This window comes from Maniola jurtina, chromosome 22, assembly GCF_905333055.1.
Source record: "Maniola jurtina chromosome 22, ilManJurt1.1, whole genome shotgun sequence".
Taxonomy (NCBI): domain Eukaryota; kingdom Metazoa; phylum Arthropoda; class Insecta; order Lepidoptera; family Nymphalidae; genus Maniola; species Maniola jurtina.
The window spans coordinates 6,486,624-6,506,691 of NC_060050.1; the positions used below are offsets into that span (position 1 = coordinate 6,486,624).

General features: G+C 38.5%; 1 protein-coding gene across 1 annotated transcript; it reads left to right on the top strand.

Annotated features, from left to right (window-relative positions):
- Positions 1–4,283: 4,283 nt before the first annotated feature.
- On the top strand, positions 4,284–19,339 carry LOC123876938 (mitochondrial glutamate carrier 1-like). The gene is made up of 9 exons (XM_045923363.1): positions 4,284–4,769; positions 5,394–5,444; positions 8,740–8,874; positions 9,435–9,584; positions 11,379–11,512; positions 12,015–12,213; positions 12,538–12,672; positions 13,219–13,431; positions 14,331–19,339. The coding sequence occupies exons 2-8, from the start codon at positions 5,404–5,406 to the stop codon at positions 13,355–13,357; spliced, it is 933 nt and encodes a 310-aa protein (XP_045779319.1). The 5' UTR covers positions 4,284–4,769; positions 5,394–5,403; the 3' UTR covers positions 13,358–13,431; positions 14,331–19,339.
- The last annotated feature ends 729 nt before the right edge of the window (positions 19,340–20,068 follow it).

Sequence of the window (20,068 nt, forward strand, 5' to 3'; positions counted from 1 at the left end):
TCACTTGGCCACCTTACTGTTCGGTGTCATGTCCACGGGTAAACCTAGCTACTTACGCTCAAGGATAAAATGGGCTCGTGAGAATAGTACACATATGTCAAGGTCGGCTCCTAAAATTGCATGGCCACACCATAAGTCTGCCTCCTTCAAGGGGACTTTTAAGTATGCAGCCTGTAAAATTTGGAATGACTTGCCTCCCCCAGCCCGTTTAGCGAAATCGTTATACTCTTTTAAACAAACCATAAAAATTTTTTTACTAGAAAGACAGAAACAGTTGTAAGAGGTAACACAGCATTTTTGGACATCTAATTATTTTTTTTTCAAATTTTACAGGACAACGCCTAGCGACTTATAAATAGATAGTGGATAATTTTATTATATATGTAGATAGTTAAAATAGATAGTTAAGTAGACATTTTAGATATAAATGTATAATATTCATTAGATTTAACAACAATTTACTACCAAAAGAGCACCAAGTAACTTGGCATATGTCAATATTAAAGAGGCACGGTATGTTCGCGCTCCCGATCGGCCCGTGATATTCACTTGGGGGCCATGCCCGAAAATCAGCGCTGCAGTCGACCCACTGCAGCAATAAGCTGAGGCAGCGCCCCGTTCGGCCAAGATAGACATTAAGCTAGTATTAAGAAGTGGGTGCCTGGGTCTTGGGGGACCAGGGAGCATGGACACTGGTCGGCTCCTTGGTTCTCCAGGGACTACGACACCCTACCTGTCTGTATTTGTAAATTTGGCTGAATAAAAGGTTTTTATTATTATTATATAACTCACTCTCACGCCCGGTTACAAAATAGATATATATAAAAGCCAAAGGGAATATAATATACTTACATACATAAAAATAAATAAACCTACATACACATTTACATAAATACATACTTGTACCGGGCGGAGGATTACGCCCCGGCAGGGGAGACCAAACGGCCGGGGGTCAGGGCGACAGGTTGAGAAAGCGGCGGACTATCCTAGCCGAGTCTAGCAAGACCGCTTTTTGCATCCTGACTGCGAGCGAACTGCCACGGAACCCCAGTCGCCTCAGATGGTGAGCGAGGCTGACTGGGATCAACCCGTTTGCAGATATGACGATTGGGATGATTTCGGTGGACTCCACATGCCACATGTCGGAAACCTCGTGAGCCAGATCAAGGTACTTGCGTTTTTTCTCCGTCTCAGCTCTCACGAGGTTCTCGTCATATGGAATGGTGATGTCCACCAAAAACACCCTCGACTGTGCCCGGTCCACCACCACGATGTCAGGCTTATTCGCTAGAATAGTCCTGTCCGTGATGATGGACCGGTCCCAATAGAGCCGGACTCCGTCGCGCTCGAGTACCGGCACCGGTGTGTACCTGTAATACGGCAACCTCTCATCCAGGAGACCGTACTTCAGAGCAAGCTCTTGGTGAAGGATTTTGGCTGCTTGGTTGTGTCTGTGCAGATACTCAGTGTTGGCAAGCGCCGAACATCCCGAAAGCACATGTCTGAGCGACTCACCGGGATGGCGACAAGCTCGACAGATGTCTTGAGTGCCATCCTTCAGAATGTACTTTCGGTAGTTCCGCGTCTTGACCACCTGATCTTGTATCGCACAGACAAACCCTTCGGTTTCCCCGAAGAGGTCACCAAAGCGCAGCCATTGCACGGACGCTTTTTTATCTACGTGTGGCTCATTAAGAGCTTTAAAAAAGCGTCCGTGCAACTCCTTCTCCTTCCACACGGTCTCCCGGTCAGAGGTGCTAAGTACCACCGGTTTCTGCCACTCGGTTTTGGCTAAGGATAGTGGAGTGAGTCCTTTATCACATTCTATGACGTCTCTATGCATGGGGGACCCCCTCATCGTCTCAAAGTAGGTTCTGAGATTGGATATCTCCCGGTTATGCATGGTCTTGACGCTTAATACGCCTCGACCTCCACACTTCCGGGGGATATACAATCTCATCACAGACGATTTTGGATGGTGCATGCGATAGAGAGTCATAGTCGTGCGGACTTTTCTGTCCAGGGCGTCAAGTTCGGTCTGAGTCCAGCTGAGCACGCCAAAGGTGTACATGAGGACGGGCATAACCCAGCCGTTATAAGCTCGGACCTTATTGGCGCCTGACAAATAACTTTTACAGATTTTTGTCAGACGGCCAAAAAAGGCCTCGCAAACAGACTGTTTCATGTCCGCCTCTTTTACACCTAGGGATTGTGACATGCCCAGATACCGGTATGACTCAGCTTCAGAGAGGGTCTTAATGTTGGATGGCTCGAGACTAATCTCGGCCGAATGAGTAACCTGTCCCCTCTCCACATGTATGACCGCACACTTGTCCAGTCCAAGCTCCATCTTGATGGACTTGCTGAACTCAGTGGTGATGTTCAGCAGCTCCTTCAGGCGGGTGGCATTGGGTGCCAGCAGTTTGAGGTCATCCATGTACAGAAGGTGAGGTACTTTTGTCCCTCCTCTCCGAAACTGAAAGCCTGTCCCCGAGCCCTCCAGCAGGGTGCTAAGCGGGTTCAGAGACAGGCAAAACCATAGCGGGCTCAGACAATCACCCTGGAAGATACCCCGCCCTATCCTTATCCGGTCATCGGCAGCCGCCAACCGCTCACCATGGAGACACAGGATCGTGCTCCACTGCCCCATGCATGCCTCCAGGAAGTCTCGAACTGCACTGTCAACTTTGTACAGCTCAAGGACCCTCAAGAGCCATGAATGGGGCACCGAATCGAATGCCTTTTTGTAGTCGATCCAGGCGGCGGAGAAATTCCGACGGTTGCGTTTGACCAGTTGGCCCGCAACGGAGTCGATGAGAAGGAGCTCCTTAGTACCACGACTACCGCCCCGACATCCGTTCTGAGCCCCAGACATGATGTTATTCTCGTCTATGTGACGGGAGATCTTGAGGCTCAGAACGGATGTCAGTGTCTTATAGATGGTAGTAAGACACGTTATGGGGCGATACTTAGCCGGATCGGTGGCATCGGTTGACTTTGGAGCTAGGTGAGTGATCCCGGTAGTGAAAAGGCTCGGGAGCGCCCTCTGCTCGAGAGCCTCTTGGAATTGTCGAGCCAAGGTCGCATGGCAAACCGAAAAACCTTTCAGCCAGTAGTGATGCAGTCCGTCGGGTCCCGGGCTTTTCCAGTTCGGGGCCCGCCTTACTGCACCAGCTACATCCTCCGCAGAGATGGCAACCGGGCTCATCGGTTCTATTCTGGCACATGCTTCCTCTACCGCCGCAATCCAAGGGCCCTCCTCATGTTCCACCTCTCTCGACCACACCCCCCGCCAGAAGGTGACTAGGTCGGCCGGGTCCGGTCGCTGAGAGGTAGAGCAGACTGCTGGGCACTCCAGTCTTTTGTAGAACCTTTTCTGATCACTCGAGAAGAGGCGATTTTGCTGAAATCGCTCAACCCTTGCCGAGTATCGTCGGATGCGGTTCCCCCATGCAGCGATTTTCTGCTTCAGGTCGTCGATGCGCTCTGTTAGCTTTTGCGCGATGTCAGGCTGGTCCAACCTGACCCCACACCCGTTAAACGCAATTCTAACAGAGCGCACAATCCTTGGCCTAGCGTTGCCCGACCTGAAGCTTTGCAGTCTGCCAATGAGGACTCTAGCCAGAGTGATACGGTGTTCTATTCTCCTCTTCCAGGCCGGTTCCGCGCTGTGCCTTGTAGCAGCAGCACGCCGCGGCCCCAGAGTCTTGGCACCGATGAATCGAATTATTCTAATATTTATTTTTAATATTATTTTTATTTATAATAATTTAATATTATTATTATTATTATTAATGCTGCAAATCAGGTGAATAGGTAATATGGGGCAAGCGACGGGTCTGCCCGCGAAATTCAAATTTTACCTACTTAGTTTTCCGCAATTTGTAAACTAATACTACAACGTGGGCTTATGGCACTCTAATTGCGGCAATGGCAATATCATCAATTTACAAAATACAAATTACGAAAAACCAAGTAAAATTTGAATTTCGCGGGCAGACCCGTCGCTTCCACCATAATATGCCGGCGAAATCGTGGGCATTCCTGAAAATCTTACGTTGGTGCCCAACCCACGTAAGAACCAATGAAAACAAAGTAGTTAGGTACCTAACTACGCTTGCTGTTTTATATTAAGAGTGCCTGGTGCCAATGCCAATTTATAAACATTGAAACCTACAGTTGAAACCCGTGTCGCTAAAAATAAATAAGACTTAAATAGCATCCGGACAACATTGTAACTTTTTAGTTTAGTCGTCAACGAATACAATTCATTCGTTGGTCGGGGTCTAAAATTGAATCGATATTCAAGCACACACAATACATATTGGCATTATAAGAAGATATCAAAATATTTAAAAGTTATTTTAATGGTTGCGTTGTGCGTTCAAACAAGTTCAATAGTTCTTTGAATGAAGAATAAAAACAGAACGACAATCGTTTTCGGATCGGATCTGACGGATGTAAAATGCGCCGAGCTTAAATCCATATTTATAATATTATGAATGGCAACACTTTTACAGTGGCCAGTGGCAGTGACGTTTAATTGTCAAAATCAAATAATTTTAAAAAACGTGAAAAAGGTTGTTTTAATCGATCGTGATTTTATTTAAATAAATTATTTTTTTACCATCAAAATTCGCCATGGTATTCATTTAGGAACAAAAATTTTTGTGAAAATAAATTCGTGTCTGAAATAAAATAGAATAAGGTATGCTTTTGGTTACGTAAAATTGAAAATCATTTTGTTTTAAATTCGCGACTCTTTACAGGTAATTTTTTGTAATGAACAATTATATTATATCCAATAAGTAGATATAAACAATAGTATTTATTTTAAATACATATTACATCGTCGTAAATATTTTTTTAATTGATGAAAAGTATGCAATGCAATGTTACGGTTTAAACACCGGTGTGACGCTTATTATACTATTTCTCTATTTGGAGATGTGTCAAAACTCGATATATGTTCTTAAATAGTACACGATTAGATGAAGTGTGACCCAGAACAAAATCTGAGAACCCGAACTCTACCCAGCTATTATTTCTAATGAAGAGGAGCTTAAAGTGGAGTAAAATATTTAGCCTTAAAAAAGTGTGTTTTCAAGTAAAACCAGATTCATCAAGACCCATCCAACGAGACCCATCTCTGACTCACTACTGAGCACAGGTTTCCGCTCTGAATGAAAAGGGTTTGGCTATAATCTACCACGCTGGACAAGTGTGGATTGGTAGGCTTCACATTAGAGGAGTCTAATACTTAAAGATCTTAAAAACATAATTGTAGTCTCAGTTTTTTCACCATCCTGTAAAGTTTAAAGTTTGTGGACTAGTCCAGTTCTGTTCACTAGCTCCTCAACTATTCTACCAAGTCACGAGTTTCTTTTTTTCAGGTGCAAAAAAATGAGTTCCAAACAAACCCCACCACCAGTTCAGCAGTTCAAGTGAGTGGATAATTTTATAATTTTACCAAGTGTTACAATAATTAAGTCAATTAAGTCATTTGCTTACATAATCTTCAGATTATGATACTGTTATACTCTTATAGATATGTTACTCTTTCATTATTGTAAACAATTTTCGTGTTTCACTCATGCACATCACTACTCAAAATATGATGCCAATTGCTTGTTGATTTATTGATTTGTCTTTCAATCATGCTACAAAATTACAAGACACAATTAAAAACATAAATTACTTTTTACCCTGAAATATCTGTTTCTACAGGTTTTTAAAGACATAAATCCACATGTACAAAGTGCAGACATCAGCAAGTACATGTAACAGGATAAACTCACTGACTGATAATAAATAATAATTATTGTGTTAACATACAGCTTACACCACTTGATCTTTAAACTTGAGATTTTACATGTAGATTGTAGGTTTTCTCTAAGTATAATGTTGAGTGTAGACCCACATTAAGGTGTTTCAGCTGGAATTAAGGAGGAAAATATTACATAATAGCTCTTTTTCATTTTAATAACATATTTTTAGATAAAACTATAGATAGTTACCTACTTAATTATTACTTAACTGATATAGTTCAAAACTTAGTTATACTGCAAATAAATGTATTATTTTAATTGAAAAAAGTGGTTTAAAGTGAATTGTTTCACTCAATTCACATTAGTGTAAATTGTTATGTACTTTATTTCTTTAGCCACACCATATTACATAACTCGTAGAAAAGCTCATTAAAGATTATCAGCTTTTTCGATAATTTTAATGTTTTATTGACATATTTGATTGACTAATATTTTGTGTACTTTTAAGTATTAGTCTCGATAGCTCAACGGTTGAGGAGCGGACTGAATTCTGAAAGGCAAGCGGTTCAAACCCCACCTGTTGCACTATAGTAGCACCCACTCCTGGCACAAGCTTTACGCTTAATTGGAGGAGAAAGGGGAGTATTAGTCATGATTAGCATGACTAAAAAAAAAATTAAAACTGATTTTTTCAAAATACCTTCAAGGTAAGAGTGAATAGCAACTTCATGTGTTTGCCTAGTGCCCGAACAAAAAATAATTGTGTAATACATGGCCATTTAGGCTAATAATGCAATGAGCAAGTACTTGTCCAGTATAATATCATATTACTTACTATAATGAGAAACTGTGGTTCAAAAGAAACCTTAGTGCATAAGTCACAAAGTATAATTTTGTAATGAATTGTCCTATTATAATTTCAATGCATATGAATTAGGTGTTTAATTTGTGGAGTTGTTTGTCCTCTAAATAATTAACACTAGTGTTTATGGCTGTTATACTGGATTACCTATTATGCATTCCAAAGTAGTTCTCTTGTAGACAGACAACTTAGTCACAAACTTAAGATTTTAAGTCTGTATTTATTAACGAAATATGCCTTTTTGTTGCTGAAAATAAATTATTTATTGAAGTCCTATATCAACCCATTTAGTCATGTAAGGGTATATTTGTTCTGATGAATAATAATTTCCTTAGATGAATATGATCGCGATTAATCGTTATACTTTCGTATGTGTTGGCGTCATAGCGACATTATTTTACCGTCGATATACATGTGAGCGTCGACAGACAGTGACAGACAGAGAGACAGCGGTAAACAGAAAATGTCAGAAATCATGATGATTAAAGCACTACAGCCCTTGGAGTATCTTAGGTCAAGCAAAGTTCTGCATCGGAGGCGGTCAGATGCAGTTTCTTTCCAGCACTGAACTCACAAAACTCTCATGTCCTTCACTACTCCGTCCATCCGGCAATCTCTAGTTCTACCTCGTCGGCCCTAGGCTTTTAGGTCTAACAACTTTTTCAGGATTTTTCTGAGGTCACAATGTCACATGCGTATACCTTTTAAATAATGGCGAAAGCCTTTTGAATAATAAAATCCGCAATACTCCTGTCTATAAACCGCACCTAATACAAGTGTAAATTAAAAATTTATAACACCCCCGACAAGTGAAGGTTACAGTAACTAGAAAAGAGCTGATAACTTTCAAACGGCTGAACCGATTTTCTTGGATTATAGCTAAGAACACTCTCGATCAAGCCACCTTTCAAACAAAAAAAACTAAATTAAAATCGGTTCATTAGTTTAGGCGCTACGGTGCCACAGACAGATACACAGATACACAGACACACAGATACACACGTCAAACTTATAACACCCCTCTTTTTGGGTCGGGGGTTAAAAATAGATATGCGTAAAAATAATTGGCTATGTTGATACAACAATTTAGTTCTATGTATTAAGTTCCAACCTAGGACCAATCGGTCCAAATGCGCTATTGGGACTTAAAGATCAGTTATTACGTAGAGACTAGAGTAAGTCTAAACACTGAATCAATAAAGCCTTTACAATAATTACAATGAATAAGTACAAAGCTGAATAGTAATAGTTGCACTGTTTCTATGTTAGTTATAGTTACTTCATTATCAATTTATGAGGCGCGAGACAATGTAATGTAATGCCAATGGCCTCGTTGGCTTGTCATGGAAGTTAGCCAGAATCCAATCGACAAGTGCTGCGTCTATATAGTGTATGAATTGTGTGACTCATTTTCTATACAAAGTTGGTTTTAGTTTTTGCCCGAGACTATTGGATCTTTTAAAAACTCCGTAGTAATCTTTAGTTTTCCACGATAAATAGTATGGATAGACACGCCTAGATCGTTCCTCGCATACCCTTTACATGCCTGCAAAAGTCCTATCAAAAATGGTTGAGCCGTTTCCAAAATTAGCCTGGATAAACAAACAGACAGATATGTTAAGCTATTGATCTAAAAAAATTGACTACTCCACATGGAGTATTCTATTTCATCATCATCATTTTCAACCGATAGACGTCCATTCCATTGCTGGACACAGGTCCCTTGTAGGGAGTAGGGACTTCTACACGCTATGCACGCCTTGCGCCTCTTGAATCCAACGGCTTCCTGTTTTTTTTTTTTTAAATAAAGAATGTTAGCCATGCTAATCATGACTTATACTCCCCTTTCCCCTCCAATTAAGCGTAAAGCTTGTGCCAGGAGTACGACAAAAGTGCAACGGGTGGGGTTTGAAGCGCCGACATTTCGGAATTCAGTCCGCTCCTCAACCGTTGAGCTATTGAGGTCTGATATCATCTGTCCTCCTACTACTAGACTAGTGGGGGATCTTGCAATGCTGCGATTGCCGGTGCAAGGTCGCCACTCTATCACATTGCCGTCTCTTTACTAGAGTAGGTTTATACTATGTTATGTATAGTTTTCGTTTTCAGTTTGCTGCCGAAAATTATAAATGGCGGCATCGCCGGAATTATCGGCGTATCTGTCGTGTTTCCCTTAGACTTGGTGAAGACTCGACTGCAGAACCAAACTGTGGGGCCTAAAGGAGAGAAACAGTACAAGAACATGTTAGTAACCCATCAACCTAATTTTATGTATATTAATAAAGACGGCAGTCTGACAACCGGAGATCGATCACGGTTAACGACGGTATTCATGTTCTTCGAGGACTCTGAGGCACAGGGATCAATACCGTTATTTTCCTAACTCTAGGCTCTGTTAAAAATTTCTTGAACGAAAACCCCAATAACTTATTAAACCTGATCCGAACGCCGACCACGGACCTCTTGGATTGCAGCTGAATAAGCTAGCAATTAGCTGGACCAACGAGTGGATATCTTACTAAACGTTTGGTTCAAATAATAAGCAACAAAATTAAATAGTTAAAAAACAATCTACTTAGTGCCGATTTCACCAACGTCGAGTGATGTTTAACCGAGGATAAAATTGGGCGTAATGACAGGTTTAAAATATTTTTATTCTCGGATAAGACTTAGACTCGGAGACTGACTCGACTAGTTGTCGAAATCAGCCCTTAGAGTATATCTAAAAATAAATAGGAAGGTGGCGTGGTAGTTTATTAGTGAGGTGTTTTGCATTAATTTGTTCTAACACACTTATTTCCCAGGTTGGATTGTTTCAAACAGACGTACAGAGCGGAGGGGTACTTCGGCATGTACCGAGGGTCCGCGGTCAACATCATCCTCATTACGCCGGAGAAGGCCATCAAGCTTGCCGCTAACGATCTGTTCCGGTTCCACCTCACAATGCCCGATGGGTATGTATGAGTATACTATTTATATTATATGTATAAAATGATAAACTGACTGATATAGCAATGTATAGCTTAGATTTACCTCTGGGTTCAGAAATTATTGATATAACATGTAGGTTCTCTCTATGATGTAGACCCCAATTAACAAAGGGTTTTCGAGAATTCTTTACAGCGGGTCATCTAGTATGTGTATGTATGTGTGTATGTGTATGTATGTGTGTATGTTTGTTACTCTTTCACGCAACTTAACAAATTACTAGATGGATTTGGCTGTTTAGTATGGAGGTAGATTATACCATACATAGGCTACTTTTTATACCGGAAAATTAAAGAGTTCCTACAAGATTTAAGAATTTTAAGAAACCGATATCCACGCGAACGAAGTCGCTAGCCAAATATATAAAAGACTATAGAAAAGATGACTGACTGAAATTAGGCATGCAGTAGGTAGTAATCATGTCATAGATATTCGCTAAAAAAGGATTTTAATAATAATTCAACCCTTAGTGGGTAAAATAGAGGGTTAAAACGTGTGTAATCAACGCGGACTAAGTTTATGGGCATAAGATAGTAAAATTATAAGAGCGTTCCATTTGGCTAACGATCGGTTTTACCTTCACTCCTTTTTCAAAACGTGTATAGATTAGATCAAGATGTAATCAAAGATCTACTTGACTGGCAATTTGATAACGAAGATCTATAAATATGCATCATAGCGTTGCTATTGTTACGCTATTTTACTTTGATATCTCTTGTGTGTGTATAGTTAGAAATTATCAGATATAAAATAACAAGATTATGATTTATATACTTATTAGATGACGTCCTCGATTTCGTCCGCGTGGGTTAAGAATTTTAATAAGAAGTGTAAATTAAAAATTTATAACACCCCCGACTTGTGAAGGTTACAGTAACTAGAAAAGGGCTGATAACTTTCAAACAGCTGAACCGATTTTCTTGGATTCTATAGCTAAGAACACTCTCGATCAAGCCACCTTTCAAACAAAAAAAACTAAATTAAAATCGGTTCATTAGTTTAGGAGCTACGATGCCACAGACAGATACACAGATACACACGTCAAACCTATAACACCCCTCTTTTTGGGTCGGGGGTTAAAAATTCCTTTCAAACACTTTGATTGTCCCAGCAGAAAAATTCTTCCCAACCCAACATCTTTCCCAAGTTCTTCGATATGTGCCCTGCCCATTCCCACGTTAGTTTGACAACAACTATGTCGATTGTTCTGGTTCTTCTATGGATCTCCTCATTAGTTCTGATTTGATCATATAAAGAAACTCCAAGCATAACTCTGTTCATTGCTCGGGTTTGTAACTCTGAACTTTTTTATTAGGACAGAGATTAGCTATCCAAAATTAAAAAAAAAACAGCATTGACCAGAGAGGGGCTTTACACAAATCTTTTGATTTGATCGCATCTTTGATCTAAGGCTGAGATTTATAGAGCGCGCTTTGTCTTTGCTCAGAAAACGAGACAGCGTTATACCGCTGGCATAAATCTGTCTCGTTTTAACTGAAACTTAAGTCTAAGCTAAGTCAAAGTGCGCTCTACAGATTTCAACCTTAGTCTTCCTTGATTAGAGAATAGATAAAACAATTTTGTCACGTGTTCTTTTTACACATAATGACCGCCCAACTTAATTTTTATTTTTTTATTTTTATTTTTCATATACCAAAATTGTTAAATACATTGGAAATGTTTATCTCTAAACAGAGATTTCTTCCAGCTTTACTTCGTGGGTGGACGCATTCGATGATGATGATGATTTCTCTGCTCAGATCACTGCCAGTGATTCGTCAGATGGCTGCGGGTGGACTGGCAGGCGCGTGTCAGATCGTCATCACCACGCCCATGGAACTGCTCAAGATCCAGATGCAGGACGCGGGCCGCCAGGCTATAGAGGCCAAAAAAGGTGACACTACACCCTTGGAGGCTAATTAATCAAGTAATCATGCGAAAATATGTGTGTATCATGTATGCATGAAAATTGTCGATTTATGTAAATGTGGATGCATACCCTCGAAGGAATCTAGTCCGAACGATTTTTTAAATCATGTTCTACTACTCGGTCAAGCTAAGTTTGTACCTCGCGTCGATTACCACACTGACGTTTAGGTACGGTCTGCGAACCGTACTGACGCGACAAAACGATCGCGGGGAAATGAGATGAGTGAAAGACGCGCCGCATTCCAGCGAGGTGCAAACTCAGCGCGACCGAGTTATGCGTAAATGTGGCGGCGGTTAGAAAAAAAAAACTTTTTGTTTACCAGAGAAAAGCAATGATTTTTTCACATAAATAGAATTGGAGGATACACCATTTAATGGAACAAAAACTTAAACCTAACCTTTTTTGCGGGATACAATGAACATTTCACAATTATTCTTATTGGTGTGAACGTGCTTTGTACTTCCAGCGGGCAGAAAGTTCGAGCGCATAACGGCCATGCAACTGACTCGGAACTTGCTCAAGGAGCGCGGTATATTCGGGCTGTACAAGGGCGTGTCGGCGACGGCCGCTAGGGACGTCTCCTTCAGTATCGTGTACTTCCCGATGTTCGCGATACTCAACGATCTCGGCCCCAAGGAACCCAACGCCACTTCGCCGCCGTTTTGGTGAGTTACTGGCAATGAATGGCAAGAATTTTCAAGGAGTGCGGTGAATTAGAGCTGTACAAGGGTCTAAAATTTTACAAACGCTTCTCTTTATATCGCGTAAACTCTCTACCTCTTGTAAGGTGAAGATCACGCGAGAGCCGTCAAGGGGCGCGCCGTAGTTATATTTCTCGAGTCACGTGATTAAGTGACTCGAGATGAAGCATGATTGGGTGAGATATTTTCATGCCGAAAATAACATTTCCATTTTACGTACTTTGGCGTAACTTATAAAAATCGTAGTACTGTAATAGTTTATTATTTCCACCCTTTGTTTGTTCTCAGGTGGTCGTTCCTGTCGGGATGCGCGGCGGGCTCGACCGCGGCGCTGGCCGTCAACCCCATGGACGTGGTCAAAACGCGCATGCAGACCATCACGAAGGACGGCCGCCAGTATAACTCCATCATGGACTGCATCACGTGAGTTTATCACTTTTCCGACAAAATATAGATGGTTCCGTCATGGTATAAAGAATTCATGTTTATGTGCGGAAACCAGCCCAGAGAGAAGAAATAAAGAAATGGTATAAAGTAATGGTAGATTGACGCCTTTGATGTCGTGGTAAATACGGACGGAGTGGATATGATGTCATCTCAGCTGGTGGCAAGGTGTACCACCATACATCATTATTTTTTCTCCGATTCGAAGCGCCCCACCGAGCGTAGTGGGAATTAGAATTGACACTTCGTGTCAAAATATAGTCTTCGTGTTGCCACTTGTTGACAGATGTCTCATTACTTAACATTTAGTACCGAGTACGCTCACTTAGCGCCAAAATGGTGAAATTCAAGTTGCTTTAAAAAGAGGTTGGTATCCGTCAAGCGGATTTGTATTGGTAGAGGTCCGTACTTTAGCCATAGGCTTAGATGGCACAACCACGCCGCCGCTTTGAATTATTCCTTGAATTATTTGACTCAATTGATCAACTGGGTTTTTATCTTTATGTCATTTTCTATGGATTCCAGAAAAACGTTTACCCAAGAAGGCCCGACAGCTTTCTTCAAGGGAGGTGCATGCCGTATGATCGTCATAGCGCCTCTATTTGGTATTGCTCAAGCCATTTACTACGTAGGCATAGCAGAAAACTATTTAGGCATTAAATAATTTAATAATTTTAGATAAATTGTCGCCGTATTTAATTTAATTACATATGTTAATTTATTTAGTTTTAGTGTGTTGTTGGGGCTGATTCTGTTGTACACAATCTCTAAACTAAACTTAAAAAATAGTTCCTAATTTATTACTATCCCTTTCATAATTCTCGCTGCGGAAAAGGATAGCACTAGATTTAGCCACCTGTCGGGCTGTCAACTTAGTTTAGATATAGTGTACCTACAACAAAATAAGCCACCTTGTCCACGGACCACCGCACGACATGACAGAATGCGGTGACGACTCTGAGCCCCACTGAGCATCTTTCATGGTTAACAGAATTGACTGATGCAGAAACTATAGTCTATTTTAGCGTTTAAACTATCGTAAGTTAAATCCATTATAAATGGCTGATCTCACGTGTTAATCGGAATATGCTTGACTAGTTTCGCACACGTCGGGGGTCGTTATTCATTAGCCTATGTTCGAGACCCGGCGCCCGGGAGACTGCGAGCCGCACGGGCTTACGACACGCAAGGCACGCCGTGAGAGGGGAGATGTTGCAGTTCCTGCAGATCTTTGTCCCTGCCACCGTCACTGTAGTCCAGGCATGTCCCAAGGTCCCCAAGGATGACTAGAACTAGCACGTAAGCTCAGCGTGAAACATTTATATTTATAACCTATAGTCTAATCATTACATTTCAGTTTCCTTGAATTCCCATCACTCTCAGAGTTCAACTATTTTTTCCCACTTGTTCAACTCTTAAAAGATTTAAGACGCAGTTGAACTAGAAGGAGAAAAAAATCCCACTAGTTCAACGGTTGAACTAATCAGTTGAACTAGTGGGAACGAGCGAATTTATTATTTTTGAATTGTTTATATCGCGTTCGTTAGAGAAAAATGTACGTACGAAAAGTCGTGTACAAAGAGTCGTCATGCATATCGTAACAAATAATGTCGTGCGGTGAAACGTGGAATACGTCTTTATATAGTCACGCCGTTTTTGATTATTCTCTGTTAGTAAAAGACGCACACGTACCTCACTGTGACTTTCTGTTGAGCATTTTAGATCAAAAGACTTGTGTTGACGACATATCAATAAAATTAACAGCGTGTTTTTTTTAGCTTATATTAATATCGGCAAGTGTGAATTGGCTTTAATAGTTTCAATTTTTTTTGCGAATAAAATTAATTATTATTTAGTTGCAAATCTTAGTAAATAGCTATGATAAATTATAGATTTTTTAAATTCTGGATGCAAAACTTAAAGTTCATACCTAATGATAAAAAACATGATGAATAAAAAATGTCAATTATCTGGTTAGGACAGTCGCAAAATTGTATTAGAAACAATACATCAAAATACGTTTTTGAACATTTTCAAAGTTATTATATTTTAAACAAGTCTCATGAAGAAACGTTTGCAGAATGGAGTGACTTACAGCTTTTTGATAAGAACTGAAAATCAGCTTTATTTGCTTTTACATACGGTTGAAAGTAATCAAAACGAGGAGGGTGCCATGCACCGCTTTGAGTTTTCTTCGTGTTTGTTTTCAACCTTATTTTGAAGTAAATCAATCTGACTTTCAGTTGTTTGAAATGTTAATTTACAATCTATTTATTTAATGAATTATATTTATTGTGTTTTTAATTGATAGATGCCAGTTTGTATGACCTTTTTTTTAGTATATTAATAATAAAATGTAATTAAAATACAAATATATATTGCAATAGACACAAAATATTAGTGCAAAGTTTGATAATTTTATTTTAAGGCTAGGTTTTATTAATGACAAATTTATGTTGTAAGAAGTCTCAAAATGAATACTTCCATAGTTAATTTACCGTGCCTGTCTGTTTTTCATATGTATGTGAAACTTATGACAGTTCTTGAGAAAGTCATAGTAATACTACAAACACCCGACTCGACGCGTTGTTGCACTATGGCATGATAGAAGTAATATTGCGTCTACAACATGTTATTTCTCAAATTTGATATTTGAACAATAACACGTTGTAGTCGCAAGCAGGCAATATTTCCGCAACATCGTCTCCCGTCGCATCGTTACCGTGACGTGGAATATAAACTTTGATATGGCCGCTGCGTTTTTAGTTCCATTTGAGTAATGGTGCAAACACATCACTGTGTTGTAGTGTCGTGACAGAGGCAATAGGAGATATAAATTTTGTATCGCGATTTTCAAACCACAGGGGTGTACCCGCATTGAACCATACTTTTCAGGAGATATAAGCTGCTAAATAATTTTGCTTCTGTCACAATCATTTATCATATCTCAAAGAGTACTTAATTCATTATTTTCTTAAAAAGTATTTCAACCAATAACGATAGAGGCTGTGCTAATGCTGGAATCGAATAGCATTTTCATTATTGTTTATACCTACACCTCTATGGTTTGAAGCTTTGAAGTATGGTAGACCTGCACGCATCTGTCGTGCTGATGCTCGAGGCGTCCTCCTATTGGTCCATCGTCACGCTAAATTGAGTTACAGCACATCACACCAGTGTGTCCGCAGCTTACGTTAAATAGCTCAATTGTTTTTTTTTATGTATACAAGAAAAGCGTATAGTGAAAGCTGTGAAAGTGATATTATTTTTAGCTGCTGCTACAATAATGCATATCTCTAAATTTTAAGCCTTTGACGAAGTAAAGTGATTTTCTTAAGAACAGATTAAAAGAGAGAAACGCACGATTACTATTGGAAACTCAACTGTAGGGTCTTCTAACACTGGCAATTTGTTAAAGAGCTAGCTTGATACGCAGATGTCTCGTTCTTACAATCTCGCTCTCTCACTCACACTCATTGTATAATATATTGTAGATCGCATCGTCGCACTAGCAGCGCATAAATCGTCTCGCTAGAAACGCTCGAAAATCGCCAATATTGTAAGGCTCTTAGATTTATAGTTTGACTTACTTTGACTTTACTCAGACTTAAGATTGAGTTAAAAAGAGACAGATTTATGTGAGAGATATACATCTGTCTCGTTTTAACTCTGTCCTAAGTCTAAGCAAAGTGTGAGTGCGCTCTATAGATCTCACCCTTAGGTTTGAGTTCTCTGTGTTATTTAGGTAACCAATTCCATCCATACATAAAATTTATTAAAGCTGAAGTACCAATTTATATGTTATTTACATAGAAATCGGTGAAAATACAGATCGTTGTGAATATCTGTGGAATATGCATTATTGTAGTTTATTACAAGTAGATTTTGTTACCGTGTTTTTCGTTGTTCAATGTACTCAAAAATTATTTGCTTTTAAACTTTATGTTGTTAATTGTTATGCTTTAGTGCCCTGCTAGCTTATTCTTATGATCGTGTGCATTTAATTTTGCAGGACTTAGAAGGAGAGCTTATATTTTATTTATTGCGTTAGACGTTGAGTTAAAAGTCAGGGTAGACAGAATTTTAAACAAACTTTTCTACAGGTATTTAAATATCGATCTTACGAAAGTCGAATAGAGCTCTAATAAGTATAAAGATATAATTTGCTGTAGCACTTTTCTATTACAATTGAAAAGAATCGAATTATATAAGGTTAATATTTAAATATCCGCAGAAAAATGTTCACATGAGCGGTATGACTGTTTGCGCTGACCCTAAGAATAGATTAAAAATGGGTTTAAGCGTTTCCCGCAATAAGTAAATAGTCTAACAACAATATTGTAAGCTTAGCTAGATAAAAATGTTTAAAATATACAATAGTGAAGTTTGGCTAGAAAGAATAGTATGAGAAATAAAGGGGCGACATATTTTTTCGTTTATGGCTCTTTATTTTTTTTAAATAATTTGTGGCTGATTTTTCTTTCGCCAAATATTTTTAACTGAGTAACGAAATTGATATTTTGATAGATTTCCAGTAAAAAAATACAAAAATCTTTATGATGATATTTTGACTGTTTTTCTTTAAAATTATTTGGCGATTGAAAAATCGACGCTTAAATAATTAAATGTATGGATTATACACTTATAGTGGTATATTATAAAGCTTGGATTAGATCCCTGAATTGATATAGAGCACTTTAATAAAGTAATTACATTTCACATAGAAGATTTATTTCGTGAGCGTATATGGTTTCGTTTTCACTGAATGGGTGGGTTTCAGAAATATTGTTACCAACTAAATAATATATTTTTGGTAATAGAAATCATTTGAATTAATTATTATGTTTGAATTTACGGTATAAATCTTTTTTTTAATAACAGCTGCATAGCATTGAAACTTGCATATTGAGTGTGAACTATCAACGTGTCCTATCTCAAATTTTTAACAATTTCATGTTATTTCATACTTCGCAAGGCCATAGTTTAAGACTGAGCAAGGCTGCACCTACACTGGCAACCATATACAATCACTATTTAGCTGAAGGAAGCAAGTTTTTCCTTCTTCCTGTAAGCTAAAATTGAGGTAGTGTCGGTTGTCAGTTCACAGTCGATAATAATTATCTAACATATTGAATTCACTTACTGTAAAAGCTTGAACTAAAATACAGTGCGTACTTTTACGTATAGGTTCAATAATTTTTTTTGGTTTACTGGAAAACCTTAGGATTTACCGTAGTTCAAGGTTTTACAGTAGCATTGCTGCCGGACGGCCTCGGCATTTTCATTCCATATTCAGGAGTATATTATTCATTAATGTATGTGTAACATTATTATCGTCATATAATTATTGTCGTCTTGATGTATAACTGGAAGTAATTCATGATATCGATGTTGTTCAATTATCGATTTGACAATAATAATATTTATATCGAATGTAATATCGTTGATATAGTTTGATTACTATATAAAATTGGCGCAACTCAAATCGACATAAAAACGATTGGGAAGTGCCCATTATATATTAGAGAAACTCTAGTGGTAAGTGTTATGTATGCCGATTTCCTAGAACCTTAGATAAAATGATCAGTGTCAATTGTCTTACCGCTTCGTCATAGGTGAAAAGTTATCAAGTGATGGGAATGGGATGGGAAGCGTTGTGAAATTCTTTTAGAAGTGACCAGTGGAAATGTTAATTGTATTGGAAAATGATAATACCCACTCGGCCTTTGAAAAAATAAGACAGGGATAATTCTGTTTCAACTGCTTTTTAAGATGGACTTTCGAAACGAGCAGCAGAATAATGAAGTAGTAATAAAATAAGTATATAATAGTGAACACTAGATTATAGTGTATTAAGGCCTCATTTACACAATACAAATGTATCCCCAAGTACCTATCTGTTCACACGTAAAAAAGCGTTGTCGTGTAAATGAGTTTTTCTTACACAATCAAAATCGGGGGGGGGGGGGGGGGGGGGGCTTTTGTTTTCAGGGCAGACAAGGATACGATAATAATGTCATTTACTCCGCTCGTATTAGTTGATCTTAGGTTGATCATAAGTCGTCAGTCATTTAACAGAAATCCTCAACGCTTCGCATTCGGTTCGCTTTTTGATGTGTCCTCGTAAAGTATAAGTTACACCGTCGATTATACCTACATCCATCCAGTGCGTGTTTGAAATTGATATTTGTAAAAAAACCATTTCATTTTAGTGACATAGCTTTGAAAGCCGAAACAATTAAATTGTTTAAAGCTAGTCAATTAAAAGTTTAGATTATTTTTAATCGCTTGTAAATTGTATACAAAATTGTTTTATGTGTGGAGATTTTGTGCTGCAAATTAAGTACCTACCTATATGACTTCCAAACATTCTTTTCTATTCATTTTACCTATTTGTTGTTTTACAAATTATGTGTATTTATTGTATAACCGTGAAAGGTGTGTTTTACTAATGCTTTTCCTTATGTCCAAAAGACAATAACTGTTATATTTTTATTTCTATTATAAATAAATTACAAATCATGAATGATAATATAATCTAAAGAAAAAATATAAACGTGTGTAAAATCTATGGTACCTACTGATATTACATTATAGTGAAGAATATAAGGATTTAGATGTTCAAAATAAATGAATTTAAAAATTTCTATGGCATTTTAATTTACAATAAAATCTTGATATTTTATTGCCTTGAACGAATCATGGTAACCCCCTGGGTGAAATTTATTTTTTAAATGAAAACAGTCACTTTCTCCATATTAAAACATTTTCTGCGGAAAGGACCATGCAAATGCTTTTTTTTAGATATCTAAGTATTGAGTAGCTATGATAATTAAATATATTTATTTTATTAAGTAGGTAAGCCTATATTATTATTTAAACCCTCACTGACCGAGAGAAAACCTGTGCTTAGAAGAGAACTGGCGCGAATAGAAAAAAGTTCAGTTATGTTTTTTAAGTTACAGAAAAAAGCATTTTATTCTGTGATTTTATCTATAGGTACTTAGGCCGAAATCTATAGAGCGTACTTTGACTTTGCTCAGACTTGATGCTTGAAGACTATTAAAACGAGACAGCGTCATATAGCGACATAAACCGACATAAATCTACCCCTTTTTAAGCGAAACTTAAGTCTAAGCAAAATCAAAGTACGCTCTACGAGTATTTCGGCCGTGTGCCTATCTGTATACCTACTACCTTTCACGTGGGCTACCTTTACCCCGTAAATAGTACATGGTAAAGAGTTACCATGAGATTTTTATGTACTTATTGTAAATTGTTCAGTAAGTTTTAGAGCTATTCCTTCGTGGAATATATTTCATTTGTACAAAAGATACGCAAAATTGTATGTAGGCATCCTAAAAACTTCCATTAC

What these genes read in the sequence shown, in the direction of transcription:
- LOC123876938 (XM_045923363.1), top strand. Translation starts at nt 5,404, where the DNA reads ATGAGTTCCAAACAAACCCCACCACCAGTTCAGCAGTTCAA. An exon ending in CACCTCACAATGCCCGATGG is followed by an intron (nt 9,585 to 11,378) that starts GTATGTATGAGT and finishes TTCTCTGCTCAG; the next exon opens with ATCACTGCCAGTGATTCGTC. An exon ending in GGCTATAGAGGCCAAAAAAG is followed by an intron (nt 11,513 to 12,014) that starts GTGACACTACAC and finishes TTGTACTTCCAG; the next exon opens with CGGGCAGAAAGTTCGAGCGC.